Source organism: Rhinolophus sinicus, linkage group LG11, assembly GCF_036562045.2.
Source record: "Rhinolophus sinicus isolate RSC01 linkage group LG11, ASM3656204v1, whole genome shotgun sequence".
In the NCBI taxonomy this organism is placed as follows: domain Eukaryota; kingdom Metazoa; phylum Chordata; class Mammalia; order Chiroptera; family Rhinolophidae; genus Rhinolophus; species Rhinolophus sinicus.
The window spans coordinates 27,730,736-27,746,726 of NC_133760.1; the positions used below are offsets into that span (position 1 = coordinate 27,730,736).

The following is a 15,991-nucleotide window of genomic DNA, read 5'->3' on the forward strand; positions in this document are numbered from 1 at the left end:
TCTTATGATTATTTTGTATTCCTTAAGGTGCTTTTCTGTAACAAGATGCACGGCTAGCAGTGGCTATAAAGAGGGATTTGCTTTTCTCACGTGAGTGCACACGAGCAGCGATTTGGAGGTGTGGGTTTGCAGGTTCCTGCTCAGCAGCTCAGTGGTGGTACAGCTTTGGATCAGAATCTCTTGTATTTCTTCTCCGGGTATCATGATGGCGGCTGAAGTGCCAAGTGCCACATCCCCACAAGACTGCCAAAGTGGGGTGGGGCTGGAGTTCTCCTCACCCCCATGTGTTTCCACTGGCCTGTGTTTATCAGCATTCTCTCCACTGCGAGCTGGGTGGGGTGGCCCTCCATGGGAACCCTCGGTGTGGACAAAAGGAGCCAATGGCTTCGGGCAAGCAGCAGTGGCTATCACTCGGTAACAAAATGACAACCCTGCTCCAGCAGTGCTCATCTCATGGTCTGTTCGGAATAGGGGCATGGGTTGGGGCCAAAAGGAACTGCTTCAAGTAAAATACATATCAGCAAATACACACAGACCTCTTTGCAGACCAGGTATAGACTTCGGAGGCCATATTCTCCCCATATGCAAGTCGGCCACAGACCTGAAGCGCCATGGACTTCAGGCTGCTTCTGTTGTCCACTCTGGAAAAATCCCTGCGTCAAGGAAAATACAAATGGCTTGACTACCTGCCTGGAATGAGTGAAAGGGGAAAAAACCCAGCAAATGTTAATATTTCAATAAATTACGCTGGCCTGGAATTTGAATGTGTAATTCCTTATGCTCAAAGCCAGGGCTGACGCTCAGCCAGGACACCCCTGGGTGACCACATAGCCTGTTAAAATATCAAAAGGCTTCAGACCCACTTAGTGAACAGCCGCTGCCCCCACCCTCTAGGTCCTCAAAATTTGGCTGCCTCAGCGCCTCCCCACAGCCTGTCCCAGCCACTGCTCCCACTGGCCAGAGCTTCTGCTCAACCTGTGGTTAATTAAACATTTTGAATATCCCCCCTGATAAGAACACACAATTGTAAAACAAAACTAAATTTACAAATCAAAGACAAAACTTCAAATCCAATCAAGTTCAAACGAAGATCGGTGACACTGTCCTGTTCATTCTGACGACCTTCTCCCTAGGTGACCATGGCCTGTTGACCACAGAGGTGTTGGAGGTAAGACTCAGTTTGCCTGCTGCATTTTTCTTTCCAAACCGTTTCATCCATGAGGCCCCACTGGACTGTCTAGAGCAGCAGCGTTCCCCATTCCATCTCCCCGTTACTGGACCTAAAGCATTATATTCTTACTTTAGCGTCTGTCTCTCTCATTAGGGTCTCGGCTCCACAGGGCAGGGGCACTGTGTGCTCTGTTCCTATGAGTGCCCCGGCCTGGCCCAGAGGAGAGAAGGGACCTGTGCACAGATGCTGAGAAGTCATTTGGCCTCCACTGATGACAAATGTGTTACTGGTGTATTACATCGTTTCTTTTCTGTTTCCTCAGTGCGTACTTTAATGGTGTGGAATCAAAGAAGCTTTTTTTAAGAAACAAAAGCTTTATGCAATGACTAGTTTCATAAATTGTGAATTATCACAGAAAAAGAGAATAAAGTTGAGCCCAGCAGTAAACATGGGACAGCCTGTCAGCGTGTATGCCAACCTGTAACCTTCTGGCGGCCACTGTGGGGTGACTTTTTTAGGCCCACAAACTGCCTCATGCCTGCTCTGAAGCTGCTTAGCTGGGCTGGTTTAGAGGTGACCCTCTGGATAACCCAGAATATCCTTATAATACTTGACTTCCTGAGGAGCAATGCATGAACGCACTCTTTGCTGAGAACCTGCAGCCTGTGTTTATGGGACTGGAGGCCTCCTAGTAACGACCAGCTGGGATTCTTTGAATTAATTCTTTGACCCTGTGGTGGGATCCCCCCTTTTGCACTGGGAGTGGCACAGGCACCGGCACCTGTGTCCTGGCAAAGACTGCACAGAGCTGGTCTCTACAGGGCCTGGGCTAGCAGCCTGGGTGCTGGCCTTGCCCACAGTGCCATGGGAATGGCTGGCATTGCCAAAGCTTAGGGGTGACGTTGGCTAGGGCAGCTGCTCTTTTCTCAGGGGCTGGGGTGTCCCAGGCTGAGAGCCAGGTTGGGCTGCATGAGGGGCTTGACCTCTACTTATCGCCCAAGGTCCCTGGATAACAGGGAGGGAGGCTGTCAGGCTTCTCTGACTGGGCAGGGCTGGGGGACTGGGTGGGGTTTTAGGGCTCCCAGGAGATATAAAAAAAGGGCCCGGACAGCAGGCATCCCACATTGCTCTGACTGCAGCAACATGGCTTTCCTCTGGCTCCTCTCCTGCCTCGCCCTCGTGGAAGCTGCCTTCGGTGAGTATCGGGGCAGGCGTGGGGGGCGGCCAGCCTGGAAGGAGGTGAGGTGGAGAGGTCCCTGAGCCCTCAGTGGCCCCACGGTCAGGCCCCATTATGGGGGCTCTATTGGAAGGAGCCCTGGTGTCTGCCCAAGAGGGAACTCTGAGTCACCTCCCCTGCACCTGTGGCCTCATGTCCAGACAGGCTACAGGGAGGAGAGATGTCCTTTGGGGCTTTCTGAGCCTCACAGCCTGCACTGGGCAGGTTAAAAAGACCGTCCGGGCCTCGCCAAGTTCTGAGGCCCAGAAGTGGCGGGATGCTGTAGGCAGAGTGTGATCACAGATACCTCCCAAGGCCTCCACCCGGGTTTTTTATTTATATGTCGGGCACTTGTCAAAGTTTTATTTTCTATTTAAAAAAAAGAAGAAGGAATAGTAAAAAAAAATACATAAAATTATATGACATCCACGTACCTACTACCATCAGGGGTTAGCAAAATGTTACCTTTTTGCAGATTTGTTCAAGGTATTTCTTTTAAAATATAAAATAGATTCAGCTAAAGTTCCCCTCTCCCTCCTCCCCTTGGAAGGTGAAGGTGAACCCTCTTCTGTATTTGCAGTGTGTCATTTCTGTGTGTGTGTTTTTTTGTTTTTGTTTTTTACCAATTTACTACATATTTATAACTCCGTAAACAATGTAGAACCTTTGTAAAAACTTACAGAAACAGAATGACACTCTACTTGCTTTTTGCCACCCACATAATGTTTTAGATTTATCCCCGTTGATGACCCAGCCCATTCACTTACTCAGCTGTGTAAATATGTCAGTTTATTTCTAATCTTTTTGCTATTACAAGAAAATAGATTATTACAACGACATATGTTTTGGTGGTAACAATCTTCAGTGAGTGGCCAGTTCATCTCCTTGTGCCCACAGGCACAAGGGGCAGGGAGCAAGGCTTGTATGACCCTCGAGGTGGCCTGGATGGTCGGAGGGGCTGTCCTAGCCCAACTTTCCTTTCTGTTGTCAAATTGTAACACCCCTGCACAGGTGCTGAGAATTCACCTGGTCCTGACCCAGCAAATGTGTCATGGACATATATACGTACACCTGTCTTTTCTCATTCTTCTATGACAATTCAAGTCCTTTGTGTTCTGTTTCCCCAGTGCTTCCTTTTATGGTGTGGAATCAAAGTCCCATTTTATGAACTAGTTAAGAAACTAAAACTTTGTACAATGAGTAGTTCCTGAAATCTCCAGAATAGAAAATCCAACGTGGGCCCAGCTTTCACACTCCCCTCAGCAGCGTTAGAGTTCCCGATTCCCCATGCACCTGGGTTATCAGATCTTAATTCCACACCTCCCTCATCCCACCAGTCTAATGGGTGGGCCTTGACCCGTGAGTTTAGCATCCTTTGCTTCCCAGTTTACTAAGAAAAATGAGCACTGGAGCTTCGGGGACTGGTCTGAGGCCCGGCAGTCTGATTTCTCAGCCTGTGTTCTGCTCCTTCCGGCAGAACGGCCCTGGGTGGGAGCAGACCCTTCCCACAGCATCCTTGGAAGGATGACTAGGGTCAGCAGACTGTGTGTGGGGGATCCTTGAGGCTACAGGTTGGAGGCTGCCAGGAGAAGGTCCCTGGAGGAGGAGGGAGTCTGGCAGTGGGGTCCTGTGCCAGCCTGGGTGGGCTGAAGTAGAAACCAAGTCTTCTGAAGACTAGCTCCAGGCCTCAGCCCTTCTTCATCTTTCATCCCACCCACCTCCCCCAGGCTGCGGGGTCCCCGCCATCCACCCCGTGCTGAGTGGCCTGTCCAGGATCGTCAACGGGGAAGATGCTATCCCTGGCTCCTGGCCCTGGCAGGTGTCCCTGCAGGTGAGGGGGGTTCTGCACATGAGCGGGGGGCACACTAGGGTGGTGGGCCCGCTGGGGGCTGCTGGTGTCCAGCCAGCACTCACCTCCCCATCTTCCTCCAGGACAAAACCGGCTTCCACTTCTGCGGGGGCTCCCTCATCAGCGAGGACTGGGTGGTGACCGCTGCCCACTGCGGAGTCAAGTGAGGGCCGGGCCTGCTCAGGGCGCTGCTCCCAGCGCCAGTTGGGTTGGGGGAGGTGAGCAGAGCATGGGGCAGGTCATTAACCCCCATGTGCTTCCACTAGGACCTCCCACGTGGTCGTGGCCGGGGAGTTTGACCAGGGCTCCGATGAGGAAAACATCCAGGTTCTGGAGATTGCCCAGGTATGCCCAGGCCCTGCTGCACTGGCTGGGGAGGCTCAGCCAAGGGGCTGGGACAGGGGTAAGAAGGAGAGCCTTCAGCTGCTCGAGAGACAGGAACCAGAAATGGGGCCTCAAAATTCTCACCCTGGGCTGTGGGTCTCCTTTCTGGAAATGGGCCACCAGGAAAGGAGTTTGTCTCCTTGAAAGTTGCAGATGGCTGATTTGTCCCAGAGCCTCACTTTGTAGTTCTGGCCTCACCCCACAGGTTTTCAAGAACCCCAAGTTCAACATGCTCACCGTCCGCAACGACATCACCCTGCTGAAGCTGGCCACTCCCGCCCGCTTCTCCCAGACCGTGTCCGCTGTGTGCCTGCCTGACGCTGACGACGACTTCCCCGCTGGGAGCCTGTGTGCCACCACTGGCTGGGGCAAGACCAAGTTCAATGGTGAGCATGACGTGGCCTTTCCACCCATGAGCTGCGTCTGGGGTTGGAGATTCTGAGCAGCAGGAGTCTCCAGGTGGGGCTCATAGGGCTCTTTTTGTTTTCCTAAATTCCAACACAGTCGTAAGTCTTCCCATTTATTTAAACCCTCTTAATTAAAAACCCACTAAACATGAACAAAAATGCAGTTTAATAATATACACCTAAACAGCAAGTTGCTTAAGAAACACCTAAGTACCAAGAAGTATCGCCCTCACTAACCTGCACCAACTTCGACAGTATCCTATCTCCAACCTGGTCTTCTCTCCAGACTTGAGGAGGGTGGGTGCATCCAGCTCGTCCTGAAGTCTGGGCTGGGAGTCCAGTGTCCAGGGCTGGGTCGGAGCCCTGAGAGTCCAGCCTCATCTCACCTTCCCGGGCTGCTGGCTCTGCTTGATCTTCTTCCTCCAGCCTCCTAGTCTTCTGCCCAGGCCACCCAGCTGGTCCTGTAACAGGACAGAAGCAGCCAGGAAAGGGCAGAAGAAGGAGGGTGCTCCCTTCCCTGGAAAGGAGGACACAGCCCCTCTGCCCACCACACAGTGGCTGGCAGGGCCCAGACCACCCCAGAGCTTCGCAGGGCAGGGTTTGTTTGAACAACTGTGCTTGAACCAATGTCACCACTGCCTGGTGTGGAATCAGAAAGAAACTGTCCCACACATGCTGCTAGGGTCTAAGGGAAGGTGAGGAGCTCTGTATTCATGGTCATCGCGATGGTGAAGGACGAGGACCACACAGGGGGAGGCAGGGTCTCCAGGAAGCCTCTGGTCTCTTCCACCCAGGGTAGACTGGTGGGCTGAAGAGCCCTGATCCCACCCCCTCTGTCCCCTCAGCCAACAAGACCCCTGACAAGCTGCAGCAGGCCGCCCTGCCCCTCCTGTCCAACGATGAATGCAAGAAGTTCTGGGGCAACAAGATCACCGACGTGATGGTCTGCGCCGGAGCCAGCGGTGTCTCCTCCTGCATGGTATGGTCTCACTTGGGCCACCCTGCCCACCCTCACTGACCTTGCCCCGCCCCTGATCAGGCCAGGAGGGCCACTCCTTTCTGCCACAATCTACTTAACCTCACTCCTTGCCCAGTGCCCCAGCAAAAGCCAGGTCTAGCACTAACAGATGCCCTAATGAGGGCTTGCTCTTGCCAGATGTGGTGCCAGGCTTCCCAGGGGTATTTAATCTCACACCAACCCTGTGAGCTGGATGTTTTCAGCCCATTTTACATACCATGGTGAGCTGAGAGGGTAAGCTACCTGCCCCAGGCTCTCCAGGAGTAGGTGGCAGAGCTGGGGTTGCCATATGGCCCAGCTCTAAGTATCTCATGCACGGCCACTGTGCACACACTTGTCATTTCTCTGCATGCCCCCTGGACGTAGCCAGGCCAGGCACACTAGGGCCCTGGAAACCCCATTCAGGCTTGGACACAGTCCTTTTTCCTCCTGCAGGGTGACTCTGGCGGCCCCCTGGTCTGTCAGAAGGATGGAGCCTGGACTCTGGTGGGCATCGTGTCCTGGGGCAGCGGCTTTTGCTCCACCTCCACGCCTGCCGTGTACGCCCGCGTGACGGAGCTCATGCCCTGGGTTCAGGAGATTCTGGCCGCCAACTGAACCTGCACCCCCTACCATCCCTACCCTGAGTGTCCCTAATAAAAGCATCTGTACAGAAACACTGACTGCATGTTTCTCTGTCTGGTCTAGGGGATGTGGGGCTGCATTTCCTCTGTTACCCACCAGGGAGTGGTGTCACTGCTCCCTTTCCAGTGTGCAGGTATCCCCACAACCCCAGCCTCCTCAGGAAGCTTTGTATCACATCCTCCCTGTTCAGGACTTCACCCTGGGGTAGAATTCAAGTCCTATTTGCTGGAGCCAGCATGGCTCATAGAGCTTTCTGGAAGGCAGGAGTTCTTGGCCAGGCTATGCAGTTCATAGCCCTGAAACGTGGACATTAGGACCAAGATAGCCTACGCATGAAGGCTTCTCCCTCCTGCACATGCTCCAGGCACCTTTCTCTGCCTTGAGCCCCTTCCACACCCAGTGCCCTGGAACGAGCATTCGATCTCCACCCTTCTCTGCTTCGGAGCCTAGGCTTCCGCACATGAGATACACACGCAAAGCTACGCAGCTTGGGAAATATCAATACAGTCCAGGAGGTTGGCACCACTGTCCTTTCAGCTCCCTCCTTGTCCCCTGTGTTTCCTGAGATTTGACAGTTATAAATCTAGAGGCTTGGTCAGCTTCTGGTTCAGTCCCTTTGACCAGACTGTGGGGGGAGCTGGGTTCCTTTCAGGAGGTGTCAGGACTGACTGTCTCTCTTTCTGTCTCCAATGCTTGGATCCATCAATTATTTATTTTTAAAGAATAATTGCCCGGTTGCTAGTGGTTTAGGAAGATTTTCTCTCTCTCTCTCTCTCTTTTTAAATTTTTTTTTATTGGAGAATATTGGGGAACAGTGTGTTTCTCCAGGGCCCATCAGCTCCAAGTCCAGTCATCGTTTTCAATCTTTAGTTGTAGGGGCACAGCCCACCATCCCACGTGGGAATTGATCCGGCAACCTTGTTGTTGAGAGCTAGTGCTTTAACCAACTGAGCCATCCGGCCGCCCCTCCGGCAGCTCAGCGGCAGCTTGTTGTCTTCAATCTAGTTGTGGAGGGCGCAGCTCACTTGTCCACGTGGGAATCGAACGGCAACCCTGTTGTTAAGAGCTCGTGCTCTAACCAACTGAGCCATCCGGCCGCCCTGGATCCATCAGTTCTTTAGGGGCTTGCAAAATGGTGATAACTTAATTTTAACATTGCCTTATCATCTGGAATACTTGTACAGAGATACCTCTCCATCTATCATTCAATTATCCAGTGGTACTGTTTTTGCTGGGTACATGCTTACTTCTTTTTCCTTCACAGATTTTTTTTTTTACCTTTTTTCCCGTTGCTAATTTTTAAGATAATGAATATATTCTCTGTCATCCCCCAAAGGTGGCCCAATTAATTTTGTTTTTTAGAATCATTATGTATTTGTGGATTTAAACATATTTGAGGATTTCAATCCATTGCAATTATTTTTCTTATTGAAGCTCCAGTTTGTGAATTTCTGTTGAATTAACTGAGGCCCTCAGAATTCTCATTATTTTGGGCTATGAGTGCATATTCCCACAGGGCCACTGAGTACCAGGTCCTACAACACACACGGAGAGAGGTCAGAGTGCCTAGTGGCTGTCAGTCCCTTGAGCTCAGGAATGGGAGGCAGTGGACGAGCTCTAGGTGCCTGAAAACCATAGCAATTCACTGCCCATCTCATCAAGAAACTGCTCTGAGCTCCATTTCCAGCTCAGCAGCACACAGACGGGTTTGGGAGGCGTGGGATGGCTGTGGAGGTGGTCTTTCTGTCCTCCTCGGCTCCTCACCCGCACAGAACTTCTGCACCCCCCATTTATTCTGATGACACCTGTACTAGCTGTCATAGATGGGCCTGGGGTAGGCACCCATTGCCCCAAAACACGAGTTGGGGAGAGAAGCAGACAGAATTCTCTGACAGTTGATTTCCTGTTTTATGCTCCCGCAGCCAAGCCCACAGATGACCACACACAACCCTGGTTCAAATCATTCTCTCCTCTCCCAGGTCTTTCTCCCAGTTTTCTTCAGATCTTGATACTTCTCTTTAGAGTTCCTTCAAGACTGATCTTGGGTGAGGCAGCCTCCTGGAGTCGGAACACCTGAGTCCTGGGATAAAGTCGCCACCTGGTGGTCAATGTGAAAACCGCATGGCTGTGCCTTGCCTCTGGCTTCTGACCCACATCTGTGCGAAATAATGTAAGCCAAACAAGTGATTTTAAATTATCTGGTAGCCTGACTTATACAGTCAAAAGAAGTAGGTGATTTTATTAATATACTTTATTTAATTCAATATATCCACATAGCATCATTTCAACATACAATCAATGTTTTTAAATTATTAATGATATATTATACATTCTTTTTCTCATAATAGTCTTTGAAATCTAGAGTGTAATTTGCACTTACAGAACATCTCAATTAAGATGCTCAATTTTCATCAGTAATAGTTCATCTGCATTTAAATTTCATAAAAATTACAGTTGAAAAATTAGACTTACCCAAGTTGTTCCAAATATACTTTTTGAATTAGGTGTTATACTGAAAAGTACAGTTAAGCAAAAAGTTCCATGTTTAATTGGGAGTCTCTGTCAATTTGCAAACAGGTCCCCCACCCCAGCCCCAGGGCAGGGTCTGCTTAACAGGCCTTGCCAAGGCTGGCCCATATTCTTGTTCGGAGTTAGACCTTGTTGACACAATGCGGGCTCCCCACCTTTTCTCTGTCTTCAGATGAACTTGCTTCCTACTTTACTGAAACATCTGAATTGATCAGAAGAGATGTGCACCGTTCACATCCACAGAATGTCACACAGTTCACCAGCCACTTATCAGCCAGCACGCGTACCCAGTCCAGTGGACACTGTGACGAGCTGTGATGAGCCCCTCCAGGAATGGCTTGCACCCCAGCAGCTGGGAGCGCTGCCAGCCGACAGCCCTCAGCTGTCTGTCCTCTGAAAATTTCCTCAGCTAAAGAGAATCATCTTGACCAAAGCCATACCTCCTTTCTGGGCCTCCCACATCCCTGATTGGGCAATGGGGTTTTTAAAGGCCTAGTCCCTTAGGCCACGTTTGGGTAGTGAAGTCAATCCAGTTACTCCCTCAGTCCCATCCTGCGTCCGTTCCTTCCCTTCCAAGGTGTTGATTCCTGGGAGTATTCTTGGATAAACTTCCTCAATGGTAATCTTCATCTAGAGTCTGCTCACTGGGGCGCTTGAGCTGCAGCTATGGGGACCAGGAGTGGGCCCCAGAAAGCGGATGCTAGGATGGGATTCTGGAGATGCAGCACTGGCTGCTGGCTGGCAATGGGGACCCTTTCACCGATGGGACAGAGAGCATGGCCCCTGGCATAAGGTAACAATGAAATCGTTCAAATGTCTCCCACTGATGAATTGGGGTGGTTTTTTGGTGGAAGAGAATTCATGAATGGGTTCCAGTTATCAGGAGTTTGAGAAGTAGGAAGGGAAAAACTATAAGGATGGTGAAATGGTGAGGCTATGGCTAAGCACAAATAAGTCTTTGGAAAAAAGAAGAAGCTGAGAGTGATTTGTAAGCAATTAAAAGCTAGCTATGGAAGCCAGAAAGCTCCATGGACGCACAGAAAGGCTCTCTCCTCCTGTAGTTGCCTACATGGTGGAGAAAGCTGAGAACTGGGTCCAGGATCTAGTCACAGAGCAGCCACGTTCCAATGGCTTAACCCTCAACCTAGACTAGTCCGCTATGCCAAGGTCAGGGCCCTGCAGGACGACAGGCGCCCCAGCATCGGCCCCCACCTCCGCTGCTGGCCATGGTGCTGTGCGGGGCCTGGGAAGAGAGTACAGAGGCTCTTTCCCGTGGGAACTTGTGGGGACAAGAGTCCCAGAGAGCAGTTTCCAGGCTCTCGGCCTCACATGGAAAGGTGCTGGCTTGGGTAGTAGATGGCCGTCAGCTGTGACTAGTTGGCCATCGGCTGTTACCGGTTAGCCATTAGCCGCTGATATAACTGCCGTGGCTGAACTAGCAAGCGCGGATTGCAGTTAGCAAGTGAGGTTGGTTGGCAGAAAAGTGGACGGCGGGTTGTGGATCGTGTGTCTCCTGCTTCCTGTGTCTCCAACCCAGCTGCCAGTGACACTATAGTGGTATGACTCCCCTATCTATGTCTCCGTGGGTGTTCCTTTTTGGCCTCACCATACCCTGCGTTCTTATGTGGGGAGCGGGAGCTGAGACCCTGCATGAAACCCTGTATGACAGAGCTGCAGGACCTAGGCAGCAGGTGCTAGCTGGGTCCAGGACAGTATGATGGGCACTGGACAGGGAGTGCTCCATTGAAGCAGAGAGGGGGGCAGAACCTGAAATGGATAAGGGAGAGTTGATTGATTTGGGCCCATTCACCCAGGATGGAGGTTTTAACACCCTGGCCAGGCCCCCAGGTGGTGCCAACATGTTGCAAGGATGTGTCCTAGAGGCGTGGTCGTGGCCCTGGAGCACCCTGAGTGACATAGAAATGCCAGAATTACTGTGCTGGGTGGAGGAGGAAGGGATTATAAAGCTCAGTGGATGTGCTATGTAAGGCGGAACGCCCTGTGGGTGACTGTTTCACAGGAAGGCCTGGAAGATGCACTCATCTACCAAAGCAGGAAGGAATGTGCTGGTTAGACGGGCCCCAGCGTGGCTAAGAAGTTCACCAGAGGCTCGCCATCTCTAGGCCGGGGCGGGTGGTAGGAGACACTACAGAACTGAGAGGCAGATGGCAATATGCTGGGGGCCTGAGGTAACAGGGGCCAGGTGGCTGCCATTACCATCGTGAGTGGCAGCTGGGGTCCTGCCCTGCAGAATTATGCTGATGGTGAGTAGGGCCTGGCAACCCGGGGGCAGGACAGAAGGGCCGCTGGCAGGGGCACGGCTCTATCTGTACAATGAGAAGAAATCAAGGCCTGGTGACCAGCTGGTTAAGTTGTCTCAGTAAACAACCTGGCATTCCGCAGCACCTCGAACGTGTATCGGGCTTTTTGTTTTGTCTCAACCCGAGTTAGATGCTCCCTCCATGCTTCCATGGGGCACCTCGTATCCCGTTAGAAACTGACTGCATTCCATTGGATTCACCTGTTTCTTTGAACATCCCCAACTAGACTGTGAGCTTCGTGGGACAGGAGCTGTTCCCCTCCTAGCAGGGATTTTCAAAGTGGGGTGCTCCGGCCAGCAGCAGCGTCACGGCAAACCTGTTAGCAATGCGTGGGCCTGGAGTTCTGCTTTTATTGGGGTCAAGGGTGGGGGCCTAAGGGTTTGCAGGTTCCCTCTTTATTGGTGAATTTAAAACATAAGAGTGGGAATTAAAACACGGGAAGGAAAAACCAGCGGTCAGTTACCTGAGTCCACCAGAAATGTCTAAAACAAAGGAAACTTTGGAGGGGAGGGCGGCCTGGCTCTTTGTCTTATGAGGTGGCCATCTTTGAAGGGATGCCTTGGCAGTCAAAAGCCAGAGTCAGACGCTCGAAATACAATAAAACCACGTACACTACAATCTACCCTGTGAAGCAAGGCGGTGGCTATAGGACTTTAACAGCCTGGGTAGAAGATACGTTAAAAGTCAGGGGTAGGGCACATTGTAACCAAGAAAGTACATATCTAATTAAGATTGTAGTAGCAAATCCTATAATAATTTTAGAGGCAATAGTCGGAAATCTAGCCCATAGCCATGGTCCCAAGGTTAAAGGATCCAGCCATGAAATAGGTCAGTCACCTTGGGGGCCTGGGAATCTCTTCAAAGATTTGGGTCATATTGTAGAATATTTTAACATCTTGGGCCATCTGGGCAAGCTGTCAGGTTCCAACAGGGTGATAATGTCCTCTGGAGTTGGTGGCCATACAGGGGGTGAGTGACACTCCCACGTGGTACTCAGGGCGTTGGTCATGGGCTGGGGGGGTGGGGGGAGGCCAGCCTGAGTGAACTTTGCAACAAATGGGGCAGCTGCCCTTTTATTCCCAGAGGAGCTCGTCCAAAACACAAAGATTCTGGGCACGCTATATCCCAGGCTAAGGGAAATCTTACGGATGCTATTTATGCATTCCTGGGACTGACCATGAGGGCAATGGACAAATCATGGGAGCACAGTCCCTGTTACCAGATGGGTTTGCGTGCAGGCAATTATAGAGCCAGTTAGCGTGTAGCAATATTTGATGCATAGGAATTGGGGGTCAAGTGTCATTTACATATCACTCCCAGAGGGCCCTTGCTGCCCAGACTCGGTGGCCTGCTGGCCTGACCCCTTCCAATAGCGCTCTCCAACCGTCCCCACTTTTCCATCCTATGGTGCAATTGCAGGCTGGAGTGGCATTGTCCCAGCACTGGATCTGTGTGAGGGTGAGGCCCGAGAGCTCTACCAGTAACCCTGTCACCCAGGCCATACCAAGCCATAAGAACAGCCAGAACCCCATAGAGTGTGGACATTTGATGAGCTTGGGTTGGGTTCCTTCTGGCTGAGCTATTTGTTTATTGACTAACTGCTGAGTACGGTTGCTCTCGGTGAGAAAGTTGTGGGTTATGTTAACCTAAAAAGAAAAAGCCAAAGTGGGAGGCAACAAGCGTTTATCTGAGATCAAAGAAAAGCTATCGGGGAAGCACTGATTCAGGCAGAACTCCAGATAGTGTTCCGATTATGGGATAAAAGCAAGGGGTTTTTATGAGAAAGGGAAGGGAAGTAATTACATGAATAGAAGGAAGGACTTTCTACTGGTGCTGGTAAGCTAAGTTACTCTGTAGCTATACGCAGCTGTTTATTGATTCTAAAGAATGTCCATGATTATCAGTCCTTACGGTCAGGCGGTCTGCTTTCCTGTTAGTGCTACAGTTGTTTGGAAGACAGTGCTACTCTGGCCCAGTCCAAAGGTTATTCTGCCCAAGTCAAACCTTCCAAGTTACAAGGAACAAGATGTGCAAAGCCTTTTATCGGGGATACTGGCTCTGCTCCAGTTTGAATTGGCTCCACTTACATAATTTTTCTTAGTTAAATGTAAGGCCACAACTTGTAGCTTTCTCGCCATACTCTCATCTCTGCATGTGGCTCGCATCTACCAAGTGGAAAGTTTCCTTTTGTCTTCAGACACCCAAACTGTGCCACTGGATGGTCCAAGGGCGGTGATTTCTAATTCCTGTAAATTAGTAGGGGAGTTTAGTGTCATTAGCCAGGCCTTGTAGCCACTATATTCAGGGAGAGAGGCCAGCCTGGAGGTGGCTCCTTTTGGAGAATCCTCAGTGGTGTCAGGGTTTCCAAGGAAATGATCTCAGGCTAACTTGGTGGGCTTTCGTCTGGGGTGTTCAATGATGAGGGAGTCATATTGGACTATCTGCCCTCCATCAGGTCTTCAGTGAGAGCAGATGGTGAGACGATGCAGAAATAGCAGAAGAGGGAAGTAGAGTCAGAAGACAAAATAAAAAGGACATCATCTTGGAAGGGAAAAGCTTGAGGCTTGCCGGAGATACCCAAAGTGGAACTGGGGGGGGGAGGGGGTTGTATAATAATTGGTTTGTGGGTTATGAAAGTCCAGGGGATGAGAATAACGCACGCTGAGGGCCTGGGGCACGAGTTCCATCCACTTGGGGGACCACTTGTGTGAAAGTAATTTAAGGCTGTTCTGACATTCGATGAGGCCAGCAGCTGGGGGTGGGGGGGGACCTAATGAAAGTTCCAAAGAATGCTGTCGGGGAGCCCACTGTGGAGTGTTCTGAGAGTGGGCACCTTGGTTACAGTGAGTCATGTCTGGTGACCCAAAGGGAACAAGAATCAATGTAGTAAGGAAATTGAGGCACTCCGGGTAGGAGTTGCCAAAAGGCGTCCTGTGTAGCAATCATTATGACAGCAATTCTGGAAGCTCCAGCAGAAGGGGCAGTGGGCCATGGAAATCAATCTGCCAGCAGGAATATGGGCGGACTCCCCAGGGACTGTGTCTCCGTCTAGATAGTCTCCGTGGTTTGGCTTGGGAGCAGAGAATGTACTTGTCTGTCATAACGTTGGCTGCTGCCCAAGTTGTTAAGGGGTGAAATTCCTGCTGACCCAAGGTTGCGTGGGTCCATTGCACGAGCTGTCCTAGGAAGTGTGTGGAGGGCTCAGTGAGGGAGCCTGTGATGTTACTGAAAATGGCTTCTAGTGTAGAATGGTTAGTGTATGTGGAAACATGAGTAACAATGATGTCAATGGGGGCCTCTAATTCCTTCCGTATCGGGGCACCTCACAGGGGTTTGCCTCGTATGAGAAAACTGTCCCTTAGTCACAGACCAGACCAAACAGCAACAGCCCAGGAATCTGGGAATGTGGGAGCTGCAAAAGGCCCTGTTTATGACCCCCTCAAGGGTCATGCAAATTCTCCAATTGGCCTGAGCCAGCCCTCCTTGACTAGAGGGGTGTCTGAGGCAGGGGGCAATGCTTTCCCCCCGCCCCAGGGAGCTGCATTGCCTCTAAGGGTGGCGTGGTCGTTACTGAAGAACATCGACTGCCTGCTTATCTCAGACAGCGGATCCCAAGGGGCTCCCCAAGCAGTCGGAGGAGGAGGAAGTGAGGGCACCTCTATCACTTCCTCAAGACTCGTGGGCAAGTTGCTGAGCACGGGCAAGTCACGTCCTCCAGTGATCTGGAAAGGCCTTTGACGGCAGGGTTAACCCTCTCCTGCAAAGTACCATTTCCATTTTCCCAAGGAGGCAGCTGCTGCTGGGAGGTGTCTCTAGCCCAGGGCATTATGGGAACTTGGGGAAGGAGTATAACAGGTGAGGCCCAGTTGGGGTCTTGGTTTGTAAAAGAGCCTGTTGGGAGGGGGAGAGTCCCTTTCCTCACTTCTTAAATTCTTACGGCTGGACTAATAATAAAATTGACACAAAACCAGATTAAGAGGAGAAAAAAACAACTTAATATGTATGCGAGGGAGATCATAGAGGATACTCAAGGAAATGATGAACCAGCCAGTGTTTTACACACTTTTTTAGGCAAACAATGCGTTTGAAGAACTGACAGGACAAAATTAGTGCTTAGAAAGGAATCTAAGCAAGGTCTGGGTGTATAATGGTGAGGGCGCTAAAGAATGTTTGGGTTCGGGGAGTAAATTAATAAAGAGGCAACAAGGTTTGATCATATAGGCTCTTGGGCCCTGGATCTCTTAGCTCTGGTGATAAGGTTTTCTCTCACTCCTCCTGGAGCAGGTTCATTTCCAGAATTCAAGGAGACAAGGGAGGGTCAAGGTGCCCTTCTGGCACCAACTGCTTGTCAAGTAGCTTTCAATCAAAGGACAGTGGTACGTCGGTTTTCGAACATCTCCATTGACGAACATTTCAGTTTACGAACATCGTAAATTTTATGCATCTATGGTATCATTAGATAGTAAAATTCA

General features: G+C 50.8%; 1 protein-coding gene and 1 long non-coding RNA gene across 2 annotated transcripts; one reads left to right on the forward strand and one right to left on the reverse strand.

Moving 5' to 3' along the window:
* The first annotated feature begins 2,209 nt into the window (after positions 1 to 2,209).
* LOC109433997 (chymotrypsinogen B) lies at positions 2,210 to 6,701 on the forward strand. The gene is made up of 7 exons (XM_019710643.2): positions 2,210 to 2,366; positions 4,115 to 4,218; positions 4,320 to 4,399; positions 4,503 to 4,581; positions 4,826 to 5,006; positions 5,873 to 6,006; positions 6,481 to 6,701. The coding sequence occupies exons 1-7, from the start codon at positions 2,315 to 2,317 to the stop codon at positions 6,640 to 6,642; spliced, it is 792 nt and encodes a 263-aa protein (XP_019566202.1). The 5' UTR covers positions 2,210 to 2,314; the 3' UTR covers positions 6,643 to 6,701.
* LOC141567487 (uncharacterized) lies at positions 4,884 to 5,878 on the reverse strand. Its single transcript, XR_012490127.1, has 2 exons — positions 5,265 to 5,878; positions 4,884 to 5,108 (listed from the first exon to the last, which is right to left on the reverse strand). It is a non-coding gene; the product is annotated as an uncharacterized LOC141567487 (long non-coding RNA).
* Positions 6,702 to 15,991: the final 9,290 nt, after the last annotated feature.

Coding starts and splice junctions, on each gene's coding strand:
- LOC109433997 (XM_019710643.2), top strand. CDS start 2,315: ATGGCTTTCCTCTGGCTCCTCTCCTGCCTCGCCCTCGTGGAAGCTGCC. Junction 2,367..4,114: donor CCTCGTGGAAGCTGCCTTCG/GTGAGTATCGGG, acceptor CACCTCCCCCAG/GCTGCGGGGTCCCCGCCATC. Junction 5,007..5,872: donor GGGCAAGACCAAGTTCAATG/GTGAGCATGACG, acceptor CTGTCCCCTCAG/CCAACAAGACCCCTGACAAG.